The sequence below is a fragment of the Saccostrea cucullata genome, unplaced genomic scaffold, assembly GCF_032062105.1.
Source record: "Saccostrea cucullata isolate Sc308-1 unplaced genomic scaffold, CSIRO_AGI_Scuc_v1 ctg13445, whole genome shotgun sequence".
NCBI lineage: Eukaryota > Metazoa > Mollusca > Bivalvia > Ostreida > Ostreidae > Saccostrea > Saccostrea cuccullata.
In genome coordinates, this window is record NW_026928665.1 from 1 (window position 1) to 15,831 (window position 15,831).

Consider the following 15,831-nt stretch of genomic DNA (forward strand, 5'->3'; position numbering starts at 1 on the left):
GTGTGCTAAATCAAAAGCTTATGTCTACATGTACAGTTTTTGCATTAGAATGACTGTGTATTTTACACTAGCCCATAGCTTTACAGAGCATATTTTTAGGTCTTATACTTACCCCACCCCCTTTCTTATTTAGGAGGAAGTGGATATTGAACAAAAGCAAAAAAAAAAAAAAAACACCCTACCTTTATTTTTCTATAAGAAGGAATTAAAAATAAGCTTAAAATAACCTACTATTCTACTAATTTTAACTGTGACTTTGCCACAATACTTTCAAGTATACCTCCACCAACATTTAAAGTATGCTTTAATCATGGCGAAGTAAATTATGATATGATATAATGGTACTTGTGTGAAGGCTTAACTTCAATTCAATATTTTATCTAGAGCCTCTTTCAGAATTATTGAAAGGTATAGAGGTTTATTTATATTTTTGCTTTTCATTTATTATTATTATTTTTTGTTTCGACTTAACGTAATTTTTTTTTTTTTGGGGGGGGGGGGGGTAAAAATTTCCCCCTCTTTCATTGTCAAATAGGACTTGCCAAACTTAAAAAAACTTAAAGTTGAAAATTTAATTTTTTCTATTAAAGAGTATTTAAACCTGATTTTTGCATGGTTTGATTTCAAAAACAAGTGGAATATCATTCTTTTAGCAAACATTATAAGGAGGAATATTTAAAAGAAATTTTATTTACTTGACAATTGAAGAATCTCTTTTCAAACACAATTTTAGCATTGAAAGAAATTAGTTTCGCTGTAAAAAAGATATCAAAGAGTGTATACTTTGTATCACTTTAAAGGGGGTCATTTTTCAATGGGGTCATTATTTTATACGACTAACATGTAAAATAATGACCCCCTAGAACTCTTTTTCTACAAAAAATTATTTTGTTCTACGGGTGGGGGACATTTTTTGCCGTTGAAAAATGACCCCTGGTCATTATTTGATGGGGGTCATTATTCATCTTTACAGAGGCACTACTCATTATTGCTGAATATTACTGATTTGTTGAAATGCATTTTTTTTTCCACCTACCCTGCCTATGGGTATTAAGTAACCAAACTAAGGAACTGCTAGGTGTAGAGTCATGATGACCAAATTGTAAATGCTATAGCATCTGGCTTAAAACATGAATCAAATTCAATCACTGGGAAGTTGTTGAATAATGCTGATGAACTAAGTACATAGTAAAAAGAAGGAATAGTGTTTTTTCCAAAATTTCATGGCCACTGGGTCAGGGGTTCCATGGAGGGAAGCTTATTATGCCCCTCTTCGAAGAAAGGAGGGTATATTGCTTTGCTGCTGTCTGGTGGTTAGTCTGTCTTTGGGTCCACCATTAGTTTCTGATCATTTTTTGCAGAGGTTACACACATTGAGATGGAATTCCGGTGAAGGGCTGCAAATTTAGACCTATGTTCGGCACTTATGGCCTATGGTGGGAGGGATCTTTATCTATCTTCGGTTTATACGGTCTTATCCTAAGGACCACCCCATTTAGTTGCCTTTTACAACAAGCAAGGGTGTACTGAGGACGTATTCTAACCCGGATCCCCACGGGAAGAAACAAAATGAAAATGAGTGTTTGGTCTAAATGGGCAAAACATGCACAAAGTCAGGTTCTTTCCTGGAAAGCATTTTAAATATTGACCTAATGATTATTTTATATTTAGAAAAAAATTTACATGTATGAATTATCATGTTTTGTGGTGATCAGAGTTAGAGTCGCTGATAAAATATTTATGAATGAGGAAGACTATAGATACACTTGTTTTATACTTTATCACAGTGAACAGAGAGCCAGTGTGTCTTATTGTCATAAGTAACAAGTGGCCAATAGCCACGTTGTATACCAAAGTCTGTGTTTTGAATCGCAGGCAAGTGACAAAACATATTTGTAAAAGTTGAATACCTTACATACTATAGACAAGTATCAATTGTAATCGTATACTGTTCATTCATTTTCATCCCTGTAAGACTTTGGAAAAAACCAATTATTATTCCAAGGATTATTTACTAAATGATAATTTCTTCTTTTACGGTTGCTGATGATGACTCACCACTGAAGACATTTATCAGGATAAACACTGCAGATTTGATACCAGACCCAAGCAGTACAGTTGACATCTCTGATACAGATGAAAAAAGAAGACAATTTGGAGCTAAAAAGTACTGATAAAAGCACTGAAGTAGTTTTATATAGCAGAGAAGAAAAGGAAGAAGAGAAAGTTGAGACGTCCATTTCTCCAACTGAAGGCAAAGAAGAACGGAATACAGTAGAGACAATGGCCCGTGTTCTTTCCTCAGAAGCCACAGCTATGTTGAAGGATGAAATTTTGAAAAAATCTTGTCTGAAAAAGAAAAATTACCAACTGTCAGCATGCTGGATTTTGCTGGACAGTTAGCGTATTATGCCTGCCACCAAATTTACGTAACACCAAAGGCCTTCTTTATCCTTGTGTTGGACATGACTAAGAGATTTGAGGATGTTGTGGATAGAGAGAAAGACAATCAAGAAGGATCAATCTTCTCCGTTTGGACTTACAAAGGTAAAACACTCGTAAAATGTCAAGTTTTTAGGTAGGGTCAGAGTCTAGGCAACTAATTATAAATTTGTTAACTGACAATAGATATTCAGTTATCATTTTGTTTAATTAATTGAAATATTCAAAGAAACATTATTATCCCATCACCCAGCTACATACAGTTGTGGAGGGGATATAGCTACGTGTAGATAGTGTAGATTCTCCTTTGTTCAAGCCATGACCCCCCGGTGGTAGGACAAGGCCATAATGACCATTCCAAGTTTTACATAGAAATTTATACTAGAGAATTTTTTTAAGTCACCTGAGTAAACTCAGGTGACATATTGCTATCTGTTTTTTTCCGTCGTCGTGAGTTAACATTTGAACATTTTAAGCTTCTTCTCTGCAACCTCTGAACCAATTTCAACCAAATTTGGCACAAAGTATTTTTGGGTTACGGGGAACAAAAATTGTGAATTTCATGATCCCTGCCCCCCTGGAGCCTGAGGGATAGGGCCAAAATTAATTTTGGTGGTTTTGAGGACCTCTACCAAAATTGTAAATTTTATGGCCCCAGGGTCAGGGATTCTTGTTTTAGGGTGGGGCTCTATTTATGATTATATAGTGAAATGCATGAATTCTTTGAACTTCTTATCCTTTGCTCCTGGTTAATATACTAATGATCTAATTACATATTTAAGGCCAGGATTTATTCTATTTTCAGTTTTACAAACCCTCCGCTCAAGGTTTTGAATTTTCAGAAAAAAATTAAAAACTTTTCTTTCCTGTGTCAAATTTGAGTTGGGAGCGAGATTTCAAATTTATAAAAAAAATTATAAAGAAATATTTTGGAAAATTCTTTAAAAATCTTCTCAAGAATAGCAAAGCCATTGATTGATCATACTTATATGGAAGCATTCTCAGGTAGTGTAGATTCAAGTTTGTTCAAATCATGACCCCCAGGGATGGGTGGGGCCAAAATGGCCAATCAAAATTTTACATAGAAATATATAGGAAAATAATTTTAAAATCTTCTTCTCAAGAATAGCACAGTTATAATTGATTATTCTTACATATGTATATGGAAGCATTCTCAGGTAGTGTAGAATCAAGTTTGTTCAAATCATGACCCCCAGGGATAGGATGGTTCCACAATGGTCGAACAAAGTATAACCATGATAACTTAGGAATATATAGGGAAAATATTTCAAGGACAGCAAAGCATGATTGGTCATATTTAGTTTGGCTGAGGGGCGGATACAAAGTTAGTTCAAATGTAAAAGGCAATAAATCCACATGTAGTCGAAGAAGTATATGCAAGCATCCTTAGTTAGCGTAGATTAAATTTTGTTCAAATCGTACCGTGTAAGGATTGGTTGGGACTACGTATGGGTTTAAGCTTTTCCATAATAAATTGATTTGTGCTTTCATTCTAGCAACAGTGTTCATGTGAGCGATTGTTTTAGATTACAAATTTTTTTCTCTTTCAGACTACTTGAAGTTTTGGATAACCTCAATTAAGACATTTGGAGGCAGAAAGGCACCACTGTTTCTTGTTGCCACACACACGGAATCAAAATCTTCGGATGTTAGTATTCAAGCTGATAAAAATGTGTATCAAAAAAAATATCTGATCCCAGTGTATCAAAAAAAATATCTGATCCCAGTGTATCAAAAAAAAATATCTGATCCCAGTGTATCAAAAAAAAAATCTGATCCCAGTGTATCAAAAAAAATATCTGATCCCAGTGTATCAAAAAAAATATCTGATCCCAGTGTATCAAAAAAAAAATATCTGATCCCAGCCTATCAAAAAAAAAATTCTGATCCCAGTGTATCAAAAAAAATATCTGATCCCAGTATATCAAAAAAAAATATCTGATCCCACCCTGTCTTTAGAATTTTCAATAATAATAGTGTATACTTCAAAAATACAAAAAAAAAAACAACATTTAATTTACATTTATTTTACTACAAAATGTGTCACACAATAATATGTTTAAATATCTTAATGCTTGCTTTGTTTACTTCTTTAGGAAATAGAAAAGTATTTTGGGGAGTTTTGGAATGTTGTACCAGACGAGGACAGAGATTGGTTAAGTGAGTCTCTGAATGATCGAGAATATGCAGTAGGTTTAAAGAAACTTAATGATAATACCAAGAAAAACCTGGAGTCAATGAAAAAGTCCATAGTGGAATTATTTACAGATATTAAGAACAATACAAAAGTTGAATTGCCTTCTTCGTGGGCTCTAATGGAGCAGTTATTGTATGAAGGAGGCTGGAAGGTTTTGTCCCTGAGTGAAATCTGGAAGATAAACTCATCTCTCCCTAATGAATACCAAATCAAAGGTGATGGGGAGATGTCAGATTTTTTAAAATGTTTCCATGACAATGGCCTTCTTTTGAACTTTGAAGAAGTGGAATTGCGGGAACATGTTATACTAGACATTCAGTGGTTTGCTAATGCTTTCAGCAAGGTGATTGCTGATGAAAACCACATCACTAAAGACTGTAAAAGAAAATTAATCAAAGAATGGAAATCATTCAACAAAACAGGAGAACTAAAAGATAAAGTGATAGATGCTTTCTGGAAAGATGAACCCTCTTACGTGAAACATAAAAGTGAAATTATGCCATACATGGAGAAACTTCAAATGCTGGTACCTTTAAAGTCCTCTTGGGCTGTTTCAGAAGGTGGCATGTCATGGTATGTCCCGTGTATGAACAAAAAGCAGTTTGAAGCTGACTTCCGTGAAGATAAATGGGAATGCTCATCCATTTTGTGCTTCAGATTCACTTCCTTTGCCATGTTTGTGTTCTACAGACTGGTAGCATACTGCATAAGTTCTCTTCGATGGAGTGTTGCTAAAGATGAAGACAATGAAGGAAGCCTGTGTCTTTATCAAACAGCAGCAGTGTTTGATCACAATTCACACACTGTTGTTGTTGGCATATGTAATGACGATATTCAATTGCAAGTGTTCAGAATCAAACCATTGACAGTAGACAAAGGAGTATCAAATGAAATTGGGGACTCCATTGAAAAAGCCATAGAAAAATTGACAGAAACATTTATTGACACAAAAATATTCCACAGAGGATACAAATGTCAATTCGTTATTTGTAACGAGAAAGATCTTTCTTTCACCCTTGCAAATGAACTGTCCAAAATCAAGGCTAAAGAAATTCAGTGCAAGTGTCAACTTCAAGAAAAACATGTGATAAATGTAGAAACCACTCTAGGATTCTGGGAAAAGGTAACTATATTAATCTTTATCCCCCCCCCGGCAAACAAAAACTTAAGGGTATTTAGGAATCATGTCCGTCTGTCTGTCTGTTGGTATATCTAAATATTTATCTTCAGCATATTATGTAAAAAAGTAAAAAAAAATGTGCCAATTACAAAAAAAATGAAATGACAATAGAAGTCAATACTTTACAATAAGACTAATTACAGGTGTGCCTAGATTTTAAAGCAAGATCATCTGTCAAATTTAAAATCACTTTCAGAAAAATGCTTATAACCCGAGAGTGTGTGATGATTTGGAGATATTTTAAGTCATTTGCTCATTAACATAGAAAATACATTCATGTCCATAATTTTTTAATGTAGGAATATTATTATTCATCAGTTTGGAGGGAAACGTAAGTTTCGCTATATTATTGGTATTTTGCAATTATAGTGAGATTCCACTTAATTTTCAGCCGTATTTGTCCTCAATTTCATAAGAAAACTGTTGATTTTACTCAGGTCACAACAATGGTACCCTTACATTTCAGGAATTTAATGAGATTTTCTGTTCATACCGAAATTAATTGTTACGTGAAGCATGATACTAATATATGAATAACAACTACTCTATATTGATATTCATGTGTATTTTATATTGGAAAGGAGATCAATGTCAAGCCAGCATTAACATTTTAAATATTAATTACAATAAATCTGATTAAGTCATCGTCAACGTCCCTTATTTAAATATCTCATAGTTGATTCAATACGCAAGAGCATATTCTTCGTAAAACAATTCTTTTTCAAAAGAAGTTGATGAATTAAGGGTATGTCTACTATGTCGGGTAAATCAACATATCACAAACAACGTGGACAATAGTGACCTTGTTAATTTTTAATGCAAATTGTCTCATGGTTTAGGTACCAAGGTTTTACAGAATCTGAGTAAAATATGTTTCTGTTCAAATAATTCTTTTTATTTCACCTTAGTCCTAATTTTCCAAATTAATATGATGTCACCAACTCGATGAAATTTACTGGTAGATTATAATCTTTTTCACGATAATTTCCCTTCTTTGGTCTCAAAGTGGACCCTTTGTGATGGTCACCATGGAATTTAAAAACAGTGACAAACCGTACTTGCAGTATGTTTTAGCTTGGCTCAATACATGTGGAATAATATTTATAGATTTTGATCTTTATTAATTATTATTACCGTGGTATGTATTTTAGCTAAGTTTGGTTCACTTTTCCTATTTTGTTTTAGAGAGAGGCGAGTGATTCAAGTACTCCTGTGGCCTCTGGACAAAACCTAGAAGGCCGATCTAGATTTGCAAAACTTGGCATGGCCACAAATGATGTGTTAAATAAGGCATACAGAGATATTCTAGAATCAGAAATTCCTGCATCTGATATTGAGAACAAGGTGAATTTATTATCAAACAAAAAGAGGATGAATATGAAGCTGAACTCAGATCAAGAAGATCTTTTGATTAAAGCAAAAAATTCTGGATACGAGGAATTTGATATTTCATTAACATACAAGTTGATAAGAAACATTTGTTCAACGATTCCTAAACCAACAAAAGGAAAATGGGGGGAAGAGCCAACAGCAGGTGAGGTGACAGTGGGTGACGATATCGAAAGAATAAGGTTTATACGAAATAGATTGACTGCACATGTGAGTTCAGCCTCCATCTCTCAGACAGAATTTGATGACACCTGGTCAACGATGTCAGATGTCTGCCAAAGACTAGAAACCTTCACTGGAAAGAAGTACTTGGATAGTCTTAAAGGGATTCAGAAACTTGCTCTAAAAGAGGAAGGGGAAGATGCTATAAAAGCTATCATAGAAAAGTTTGTCAAAGATCAACATGAACTAATGAAGACAGTCGTCTCAGATGTTCAAGAATTAAAGTCTCAAATGATGACGTTAAAACGAAATTGAAGACTGGCAGTAACCTTTCAGAAATAATAAATTTTACTCATATAACGTTTGCAGGACTAGTATAGTAAATAATGTATTCTGTAACACTTTGTTGAAGAACTCGAAAATCTGCAATGCACTCGAAAGTTTCATTGGTGAAAAGCGTTTGGATAAGCTTAATTATAATCATAAACTGGATTTGAGGAATTTGATATTTCATTTAGATACAAGTTGAAAAGAAACATTTGTTCAAAGATCCCTTAGCCAACAAAAGGAAAGTGGGGAGAAGAGCCTGCAGCAGGAGAGGTGACAGTGGGTGATGATATCGAGAGAATTAGGTCAATACGAAATAAATTGACTGTACACGTGAGCTCAACCTCCACCTCTCAGACAGAACCCAATAACAAAGTGGTCGACAATGTCAGATATCTGCCAAAGATTGGAAACCTTCACTGGGAAGAAATACTTGGATAACTTTAATAGCATATATAAACTGACCTTAAAAGATGATGATGCTATTTCAGCTATTTTAGAAAAAGTTAACTAGGAAAAACCTGAATTGTTGAAGAAAGTCATGTTAAATATGCAAAACTTAATGTCATATATGCAAGAAGTTAAGTTTAATTTGAAAAATAAAAAGCAAAATTGATGCTGACAGACGCTGCTGTGCAAATTAAACTTTTTATGCATCAAACATATGTAGAGTGACTTCAACTTTAAACAATTGAAAACAAGTGTTTGTCCGTTGTAAAGAAATATGTATATCATCATTTCTTTTATGAAAAAAATAAGAATCAGCAAAGTCTTTGAGCGAGCAGGAGGTGCAGTTTGTTTTCAAAAATGCATCCATATAATGATATTTGAATCATAATCCTCCTATCATTATCAAAATATGTTTTGTATTCCTTTTCGATAACTTTTCTGTTTATAAAGTTTCTCATCTTTAGATTCTTTAAACCGCACACTAAGGTTTTTTTAAGGATTAAACAGGATTTACTTCCCTCTGAATTTAAATGACGCAGTTGAATTGCTCCCATTTTTAAAATTGATGGTTAGCCTAAATTTGTTCTGGATGTGTAACTGTTAGGTAATGATGGACAAGGATTAACCTACCTAAAGCAATCCAATGGGATTGCAATAATCAAAGAACAATAAAAAAAATGTGAGAAACTGGACCTTTTGTATGTGCTTCATATCCAGCTATTACTAGTTATTAAAAAAATTGAAAGGAAGCTTTGCAAATATACCTACAACATATGGAAAGAAGGCTTAAAAGTATACACGCTATAACTTGCTCTAGTTAAAATACGATTGGAAATTGATACAATTTGTTTATCAATAAAAGTTACGAAAATACTGTAAATTACACCATTAAAATTAAACGCGTTACAAAGTTATCAAATTATAATTATTTATTATCCTGCAAGGAAAGAAAAATAGCTATTTTTAAATAAATCTATCACGTGACGCCGTCGCTACTTTTAGATTGATAAACACACGTGGCGTAAAGAAAACAAGGTAGGCCGTTTGAGATACTACTCACTTTTGACGTGGGTACTTAATGGTACTTGACCTTTTAATGTATTTCAGTATCACCAATCTTCTCCGTTATGATGCATATTAACCTTACATTAATAATTGTTGTCAAAATGCAACATACTTCGTTGTCTGTGATTTCCCGTGGACATGTGTTTCTATATATAAGCCTACTGTTTACGCACTTCCTTTATCAGTATTCATGAAAAGACTGAATTCTTAATTCCTAGATATTGTTTAATTCTTTTGTTATTACAACGACATCTATAGTACAATTTTGTGAAAAGTATTATTTTTTATTATACTTCATGTGTTTAAAACCTATGATCATTTTGTTTCAACCAAAATTCGCCGTTCATATAGCGTATATGACTTAAACAAATAAAGAACAAATCTAACATTTTTAACGAAACATGAGTTCGACATCCAACTGTCAGACAAAATTCGATGACAGTGGGCCTTTTACATATGAATTCTATTCAGTTGCTATTTTTATGGAATATCATCCGTAGTCAAGCAATGTTACCGTTGCTACGTTGGAGATGAAAGAATAATATTATAGAATTGTTAAAATTCAAGAAGGTTCAGAGACAATTAAATCAAATGTCCAAGAAGTAATGAAGGAGCTACAGATTAGGAGCTCGTTGAATATTGTGTAGAATATTAAAGAATTGGGCGTTTTACTTAATTTTATAAGAATGGAGAGTGCTGGGGAGTTCATTTTAAGTGGATGTGAATCCTATACTGGTTGTAACTATTTTAGAGTGAATGTGTATCCTATACTGCTTGTATCTATTTAAGAGTGAATGTGTATCCTATACTGGTTGTACCTATTTTAGAGTAAATGTATATCCTATACTGCTTGTACCTATTTTAGAGTGAATGTGAATCCTATACTACTTGTACTTATTTTAGAGTGAATGTGTATTCTATACTGCTTGTATCTATTTTAGAGTGAATGTGTATCCTATACAGCTTGTAATTATTTTAGAGAAGCTACATAGTTCAAATTTGTATGGAAGTGTTGGACGAGAAGGGAATATTTTCATTCACGATTGCAAATTTTTAAAAACACAGATTTGCGATCTAAGTTTGTTGCTTGTATTGATACGTTTTTTTTTATTTTGCTTGTGTATTGTAAACTTAATATCAAGTGGGTTCAAAGTATTACAAAATGTTACATGTTTGTTTGAATATACATGTATTTTATATTCTTATTAGTACACAGATTTGCGATCCTAAAGTCGTTGCTTGAGACAATATGTTTATTTTATTTTACTTATGTATTGTGTACTTAATATCAATATGTTTCAGTGAATTTACAGAGTGTTTTCATGTCGTCCTATGAAATAATACATCATTTGACATTATTGACAGAAATGAACGTCTTGACCAATTTCGTTGATATTTGTCTCATTTACTATTTGGATTAATACAGTTTTTACAGACAAATTATTTCAGTAAAAAAGTTTGAATAAACTATTCACAAAATTATGCCAAAAAAATGCTAAAAAATGCAATTCAAGCAAAATGGATTTATAAAACATGCTAGGTACCTCATTTCAAATCTGTAATTATCAAATCCAGCCTAACGACGTTGTTACTAAACCTTTATCTGAATTTTAATCGAAAAGGATATGTATCCGATGAAAATCCTGAGTATAACTAAAGAGATATTGCATTGTTGTCTCAAGTTATGGAATGTTTGTAATGTCCAGACATGATGACATCGTTTCAAAATGATAGCATTTTAAAATGAACTTTTTAGCTCACCTGAGCCGTAGAAAGTGAACTTTTCTTATCACATTTTGTCCTTCGTCCGTCCGTCTGTCTAGCTGTCTGTCCGTCTGTCTGTTGTCCGTCTGTAAACTTTTCTCATTTTCGACTTCTTTTCAAGAACCACTGGGCCAATTTTTACCAAACTTGATACAAAGCATCCTTGGGTAAAAGGAAATTTAAATTGTGAAAATGAAGGGCCAAGTCCCCTCATAAGGGGAGATAATCAAGAAAAGATAAAAATAGGGTGGGTCATTAAAAAATCTTCTCAAGAACCACAGGGCCAGTAAGGCTGAAACCTATATGGAGGCACCCTGAGATAGTGTAGATTCTATATTGATCAAATCATGACCCCCGGGGGTGGGGCGGGGCCATAATGGGGAATAAATTTTTACATAGAAATATATAGGAAAAATCTTTGAAAATCTTCTTTTCAAGAACCACTGGGTCAAAAAAGCTGAAACTCATGTGGAAGCATTGTGGGGTAGTGTAGATTCTAAATTGTTCAAATCATGATCCCAGGGGGTAGGGCAGGGCCACAATATGTATTACAAGGGGAAAATCTGGTAAAGAACAATATGACAAAAGATTCTCAGGTGAGCGATGTGGCCTAGTGGCCTCTTGTTTGTTATGTTCCTTTCAATGCTAGTCAAGTTGTGTGAATAAAATTGGAAAGGCCTAGTATAAACGATGCATATAGTACATTTCTTTTTTTTTCAATATTCATTACATTATGTTTTACATAATCATGAAAATGTATCATATGTTATGGGACACGCTGTATAATAGTATACACATCTAGTGATCAGTTTAGGGTTTAAATGCTGTAAACTTGTATTTTTTGAAAACGATGATGTATGATGGACAATGTCTGTTGATGTATCTGTATGTGAATCAATCCCGCACCTCAGATCTCCATATATTTTCCATATTCAAATTAAGGAGAAAATGCAAACGGGAGTATTTGGACTAATTTTCCGCATTCATTCCTTAGATTCAAATTTCCGGATTTTTTCCGTATTCAAAATATGGAGAAAATGTGGATGGGAGTATTTGGACTCTTTTTCCGTATTTTCTCCAGATTACCGCATTTCAATATATACAAAATATAGAGGTATTTACTTGGTTGATAAAATGCGGAAATACAAAAATCTGGAGAAAATAAGGAGTTCATCACATGGTTATAAAATGGCTTAAAACTGCTACATGATGCATACATACATAAATATTTATAAAACTATGAACAATATGCAAAATTATATACAATTATGATACAATTATATCATTATGAGAAAAACATATAAATGAATGAAAAATTTACACATGTTCATGAGCAATATATTCATTTTCAACATTTTATTGGGGAAAAAAAAAACAATTGACATAGCATTGAAAATTTACCAAAAAAGCAATTTTATGGACATTTTTTTTATCAATCTGGATCACATTTTCCATTTTCTACCTGCATCCCTGATTCATATTTCTAACAGTTCAGTTAAATCTCGGGTATGTGCTTTACACCCATCTGTCCTATAAAAATTTTCTTCAAACTTCTTTGTAATTTGTAAGGTCACTGCATGTTTCAATTCTTGCAGCAGCACTTGCAGTTGAATTGGCAAATCCTATCAATTAAAGAAAATACTTAAATAATGGTGCATTATTATTAATAAAATTTAAATTACTTAGTAATTGCTTTCATTCCTTTAATAATCTTTATATAAACACAAGTTTGGGTTATTCAATTTTATATCAATTTGTTTAAAATAATATAAATATTTGAAATAAAGACAATCATAGTTGACTCTTTTTAATTAAACAAATGATAAAAATAGCTCTTTATTCGAATTTTAATTGTAACTTTAGAACCATAGGAGATAGAGACTTTATGTTTGATATGCATACTCCACTAATTAAATGTTTTCAAATGACAACAAGGAAAATGATCGTGTGACCTTGTCTGTGATCTATGTGCTAAAAATTTCTTTTTTGAACTTTGTTGCCGCCGGACGCATAGTTTTTTTACAAACACATCTTGTTTAAAATGTAAATGAGATAAACAGCTTAAGAACTGCTTAAGGACATACGCAACGTACCTTACCTCTTGAAAGATTTCCAAGATATTCCAAATTTAAACTTATAATATAATTACATGTTCATTGTCAAAAAATCAACATGCCTTACCAGAGGTTTTGAAGATATCGAATTTTGAAAATTTTTGCATTATTCAAATGAAAATGTGCAAAAATTATAAAGCATAAATTTCAGATTTGTTTTGTTCAAAATTTTTTTTTAGAGGAGGTGTACAAATCCATTTTTAGACATTAAAAAAACTGCTCACAGATCCTTCATTTAGAGGAACTCTTCAACTCCAGGGGCTAAAACGGGCTAAAAGAAAAGTTATAATATTATAAATGTTAAAAAAAATTTGTATTGTTTTTTTTTAAATAAATGCTTAATTTTGACAAATTGTTTAAAGTTCAGAGTGCTAAGTGTATTCATTTTACTTGGTAAAAAAATTTTAAGTCCAGAGCTCGTTATTTTTTTCCAGATGAAAAATATTCTAAGTTAAGAGCTCAATATATTTCCAGATGAAAAATAAACTAAGTCCAATTCTCCGAATTGTATCCACATATTTTCCGTATTATTTCCGTAAATTTTCTGCTTCTCCATATTGTTAATTCTATCGTAATTTTTTCCACATTTTTTCCATATTTAAAATGAGAAAAAATGAGGAAAAATGCGGAAATCTTGAGATCTGAGGTGCAGGATAGTCAAATCAATACTGAATATTTTCTTACTTGTTTTAGACAAATTTTAGGGACTTAAGGGGGATGTATGGCCACTTTTAGTGCAGTGAGATCAAAATGTAAACATTTCTTCAAATGGCTAAAATACATTATATTTTGATCAAATTTTACGTCTTTTTGATAAAGATACAATAAATATGCATTACTGAATGCATGTTGTGCATATATAATCTATACTTTTGCAGAAAAATGCTTTTGATATGCTCCTTAGAAATGCGCAGCTACAAAATTCAGCAGAGCCTTAATAAATCCAAAAAGATATGCAAACTGTGCATTAATGTTCTCTCTACAACCATTTGTTGAGAAAGTGTCTAATTTTTGCACTTTTAAATGATAATTTTAAGTTCAAAACAAGGTACCATTGTCTTCAAAGAGAGTGTAAAGAACCATGAAAGTAATTCATGGATAGCAGCACGTGGTCTATTTTTAGCACAGAATCTTGTTTTCCAGACCTCTTCTTAATATGGAGCGGCATAACAATCTTTAAATGTAGAAGAGAATTACAGTTGAAAAATATTCCAAATAATATAGGAACACTTTTATAACAGGAAAGTGTGGCTTTAGTATTATTATCGAACAATTGTTATATAGTTTACGTATTGATATAAAAAAAAAAATTAAACTCTTTTATTCCAGGTAAGGAAAAATGAGCACCATCAAAGTTAAAAATTAAGAGTTTGTAAGTTTGCCACAGATAAATTATATTATCTATTAAAATTTAATTATCTACAATAAAACACAAAGAAATTAGACACATAAAATTGATACGAATGACCTTGTTTTAGTACCTACTAGTAAGAAGCGTTATCAAAAATTTTTGCGAAATATCTCTATATCTACAAAACCACAGTTCAGATTAGATAGCCAAACACAAGTTCTATAAATATCTTATGCTGAAGTTTTGATCCTTGTTTGTGATGTCAATCTGAAAATGACGTCATTATTCAGGTACTTTTGACGAAAAATGGTTGTCTCAATGGAACTCGTGGCACATGTATATCTTAGAAATGCCTTTGAAGTAGCGTATAAGAATTTGTTCATGTGAAGAAGTTTATTAAATGGTTTCCTATAATTTCAATCAATGATTGGATATCGTTTTAGTGAAGGAAGGCGGATGGTTAAACATGATACTTTTTATGTCCGGTGAAAGCAAGTTTGAAAAGGGATGTGTTTTTAATATCGTGTAATGGAATGTTAAAAAAATGAGTCGGGTCATTTCTAGGCAGTAGATCGGGGGAGAGGGCAACCAAAAATTTTTATAACAAATGGTATTAAAAGGCTAGTACATGTTCCATCACATACTTAGTAATGCAATTTTAAAAAATCTTAGACACTTTTTTGAAAAAAAAACAGGATTTTCGGGGGAGGGGGGGGGGGGGGGGGGGGGGGGGGGGAAGGACCCACTTTTTTTGCGATGATAGACATAGCATATATGCAATGGACCTTTCTTTGCAAACATTGTGCTCGCTTCTATATTTCATAGAAACAACTCATTATATTTTATCAAGATTCGCATGTTAAATGAGCGAGAGCTTACAACGTTGTCAACATAATGAGAAATGATGCGTTTTGTGTCCAAATATTACTCCATACAATGTGTGGGTCATTGCAAACATTCGAGCTATTTGTGTGAGGTGCCTAAAGGATATCCTATAACTGCCTATTTTTTCTATCTAACTGCTAAACAAAAAAGACATATGTACCAATTTTTTGAATGCAAGAAATGTAATTACAAATTGTTTTTCATGCACCACATATTGTAAAACATTTTCAAATCAAATGCCAAGCATCCTCCTTGCAGTGTCCCATTCGAAAATAAGTTTGATTGCCACAGAGAAGAGACCCACCGTAAACACATATGTTTAGGACATTTTTTTAATCTTTTTTCTTGAGTTTTAAAGATACCAACCAATTAACAAGACTTGTTCCATAAAAATTAAATATAATCATGGTAATAAACGGATTTATCCACAGCAGATATATGCACATGCCAACCATGTGCTTAGTGGATTAATATTTAACTACGA

The 15,831-nt window shown here is 32.6% G+C and overlaps 1 protein-coding gene and 1 long non-coding RNA gene across 2 annotated transcripts; both read left to right on the plus strand.

Annotated features, from left to right (window-relative positions):
* Window positions 1-2,343: 2,343 nt before the first annotated feature.
* Window positions 2,344-8,334, plus strand: LOC134278317 (uncharacterized). Its single transcript, XM_062760628.1, has 4 exons — window positions 2,344-2,547; window positions 4,014-4,111; window positions 4,560-5,783; window positions 7,026-8,334. Exons 1-4 carry the CDS (start codon window positions 2,379-2,381, stop codon window positions 7,704-7,706), a joined length of 2,172 nt encoding a protein of 723 aa, XP_062616612.1. The 5' UTR covers window positions 2,344-2,378; the 3' UTR covers window positions 7,707-8,334.
* Window positions 8,335-9,485: 1,151 nt separating this feature from the next.
* On the plus strand, window positions 9,486-10,621 carry LOC134278316 (uncharacterized). The gene is made up of 2 exons (XR_009994414.1): window positions 9,486-9,968; window positions 10,197-10,621. It is a non-coding gene; the product is annotated as an uncharacterized LOC134278316 (long non-coding RNA).
* Window positions 10,622-15,831: the final 5,210 nt, after the last annotated feature.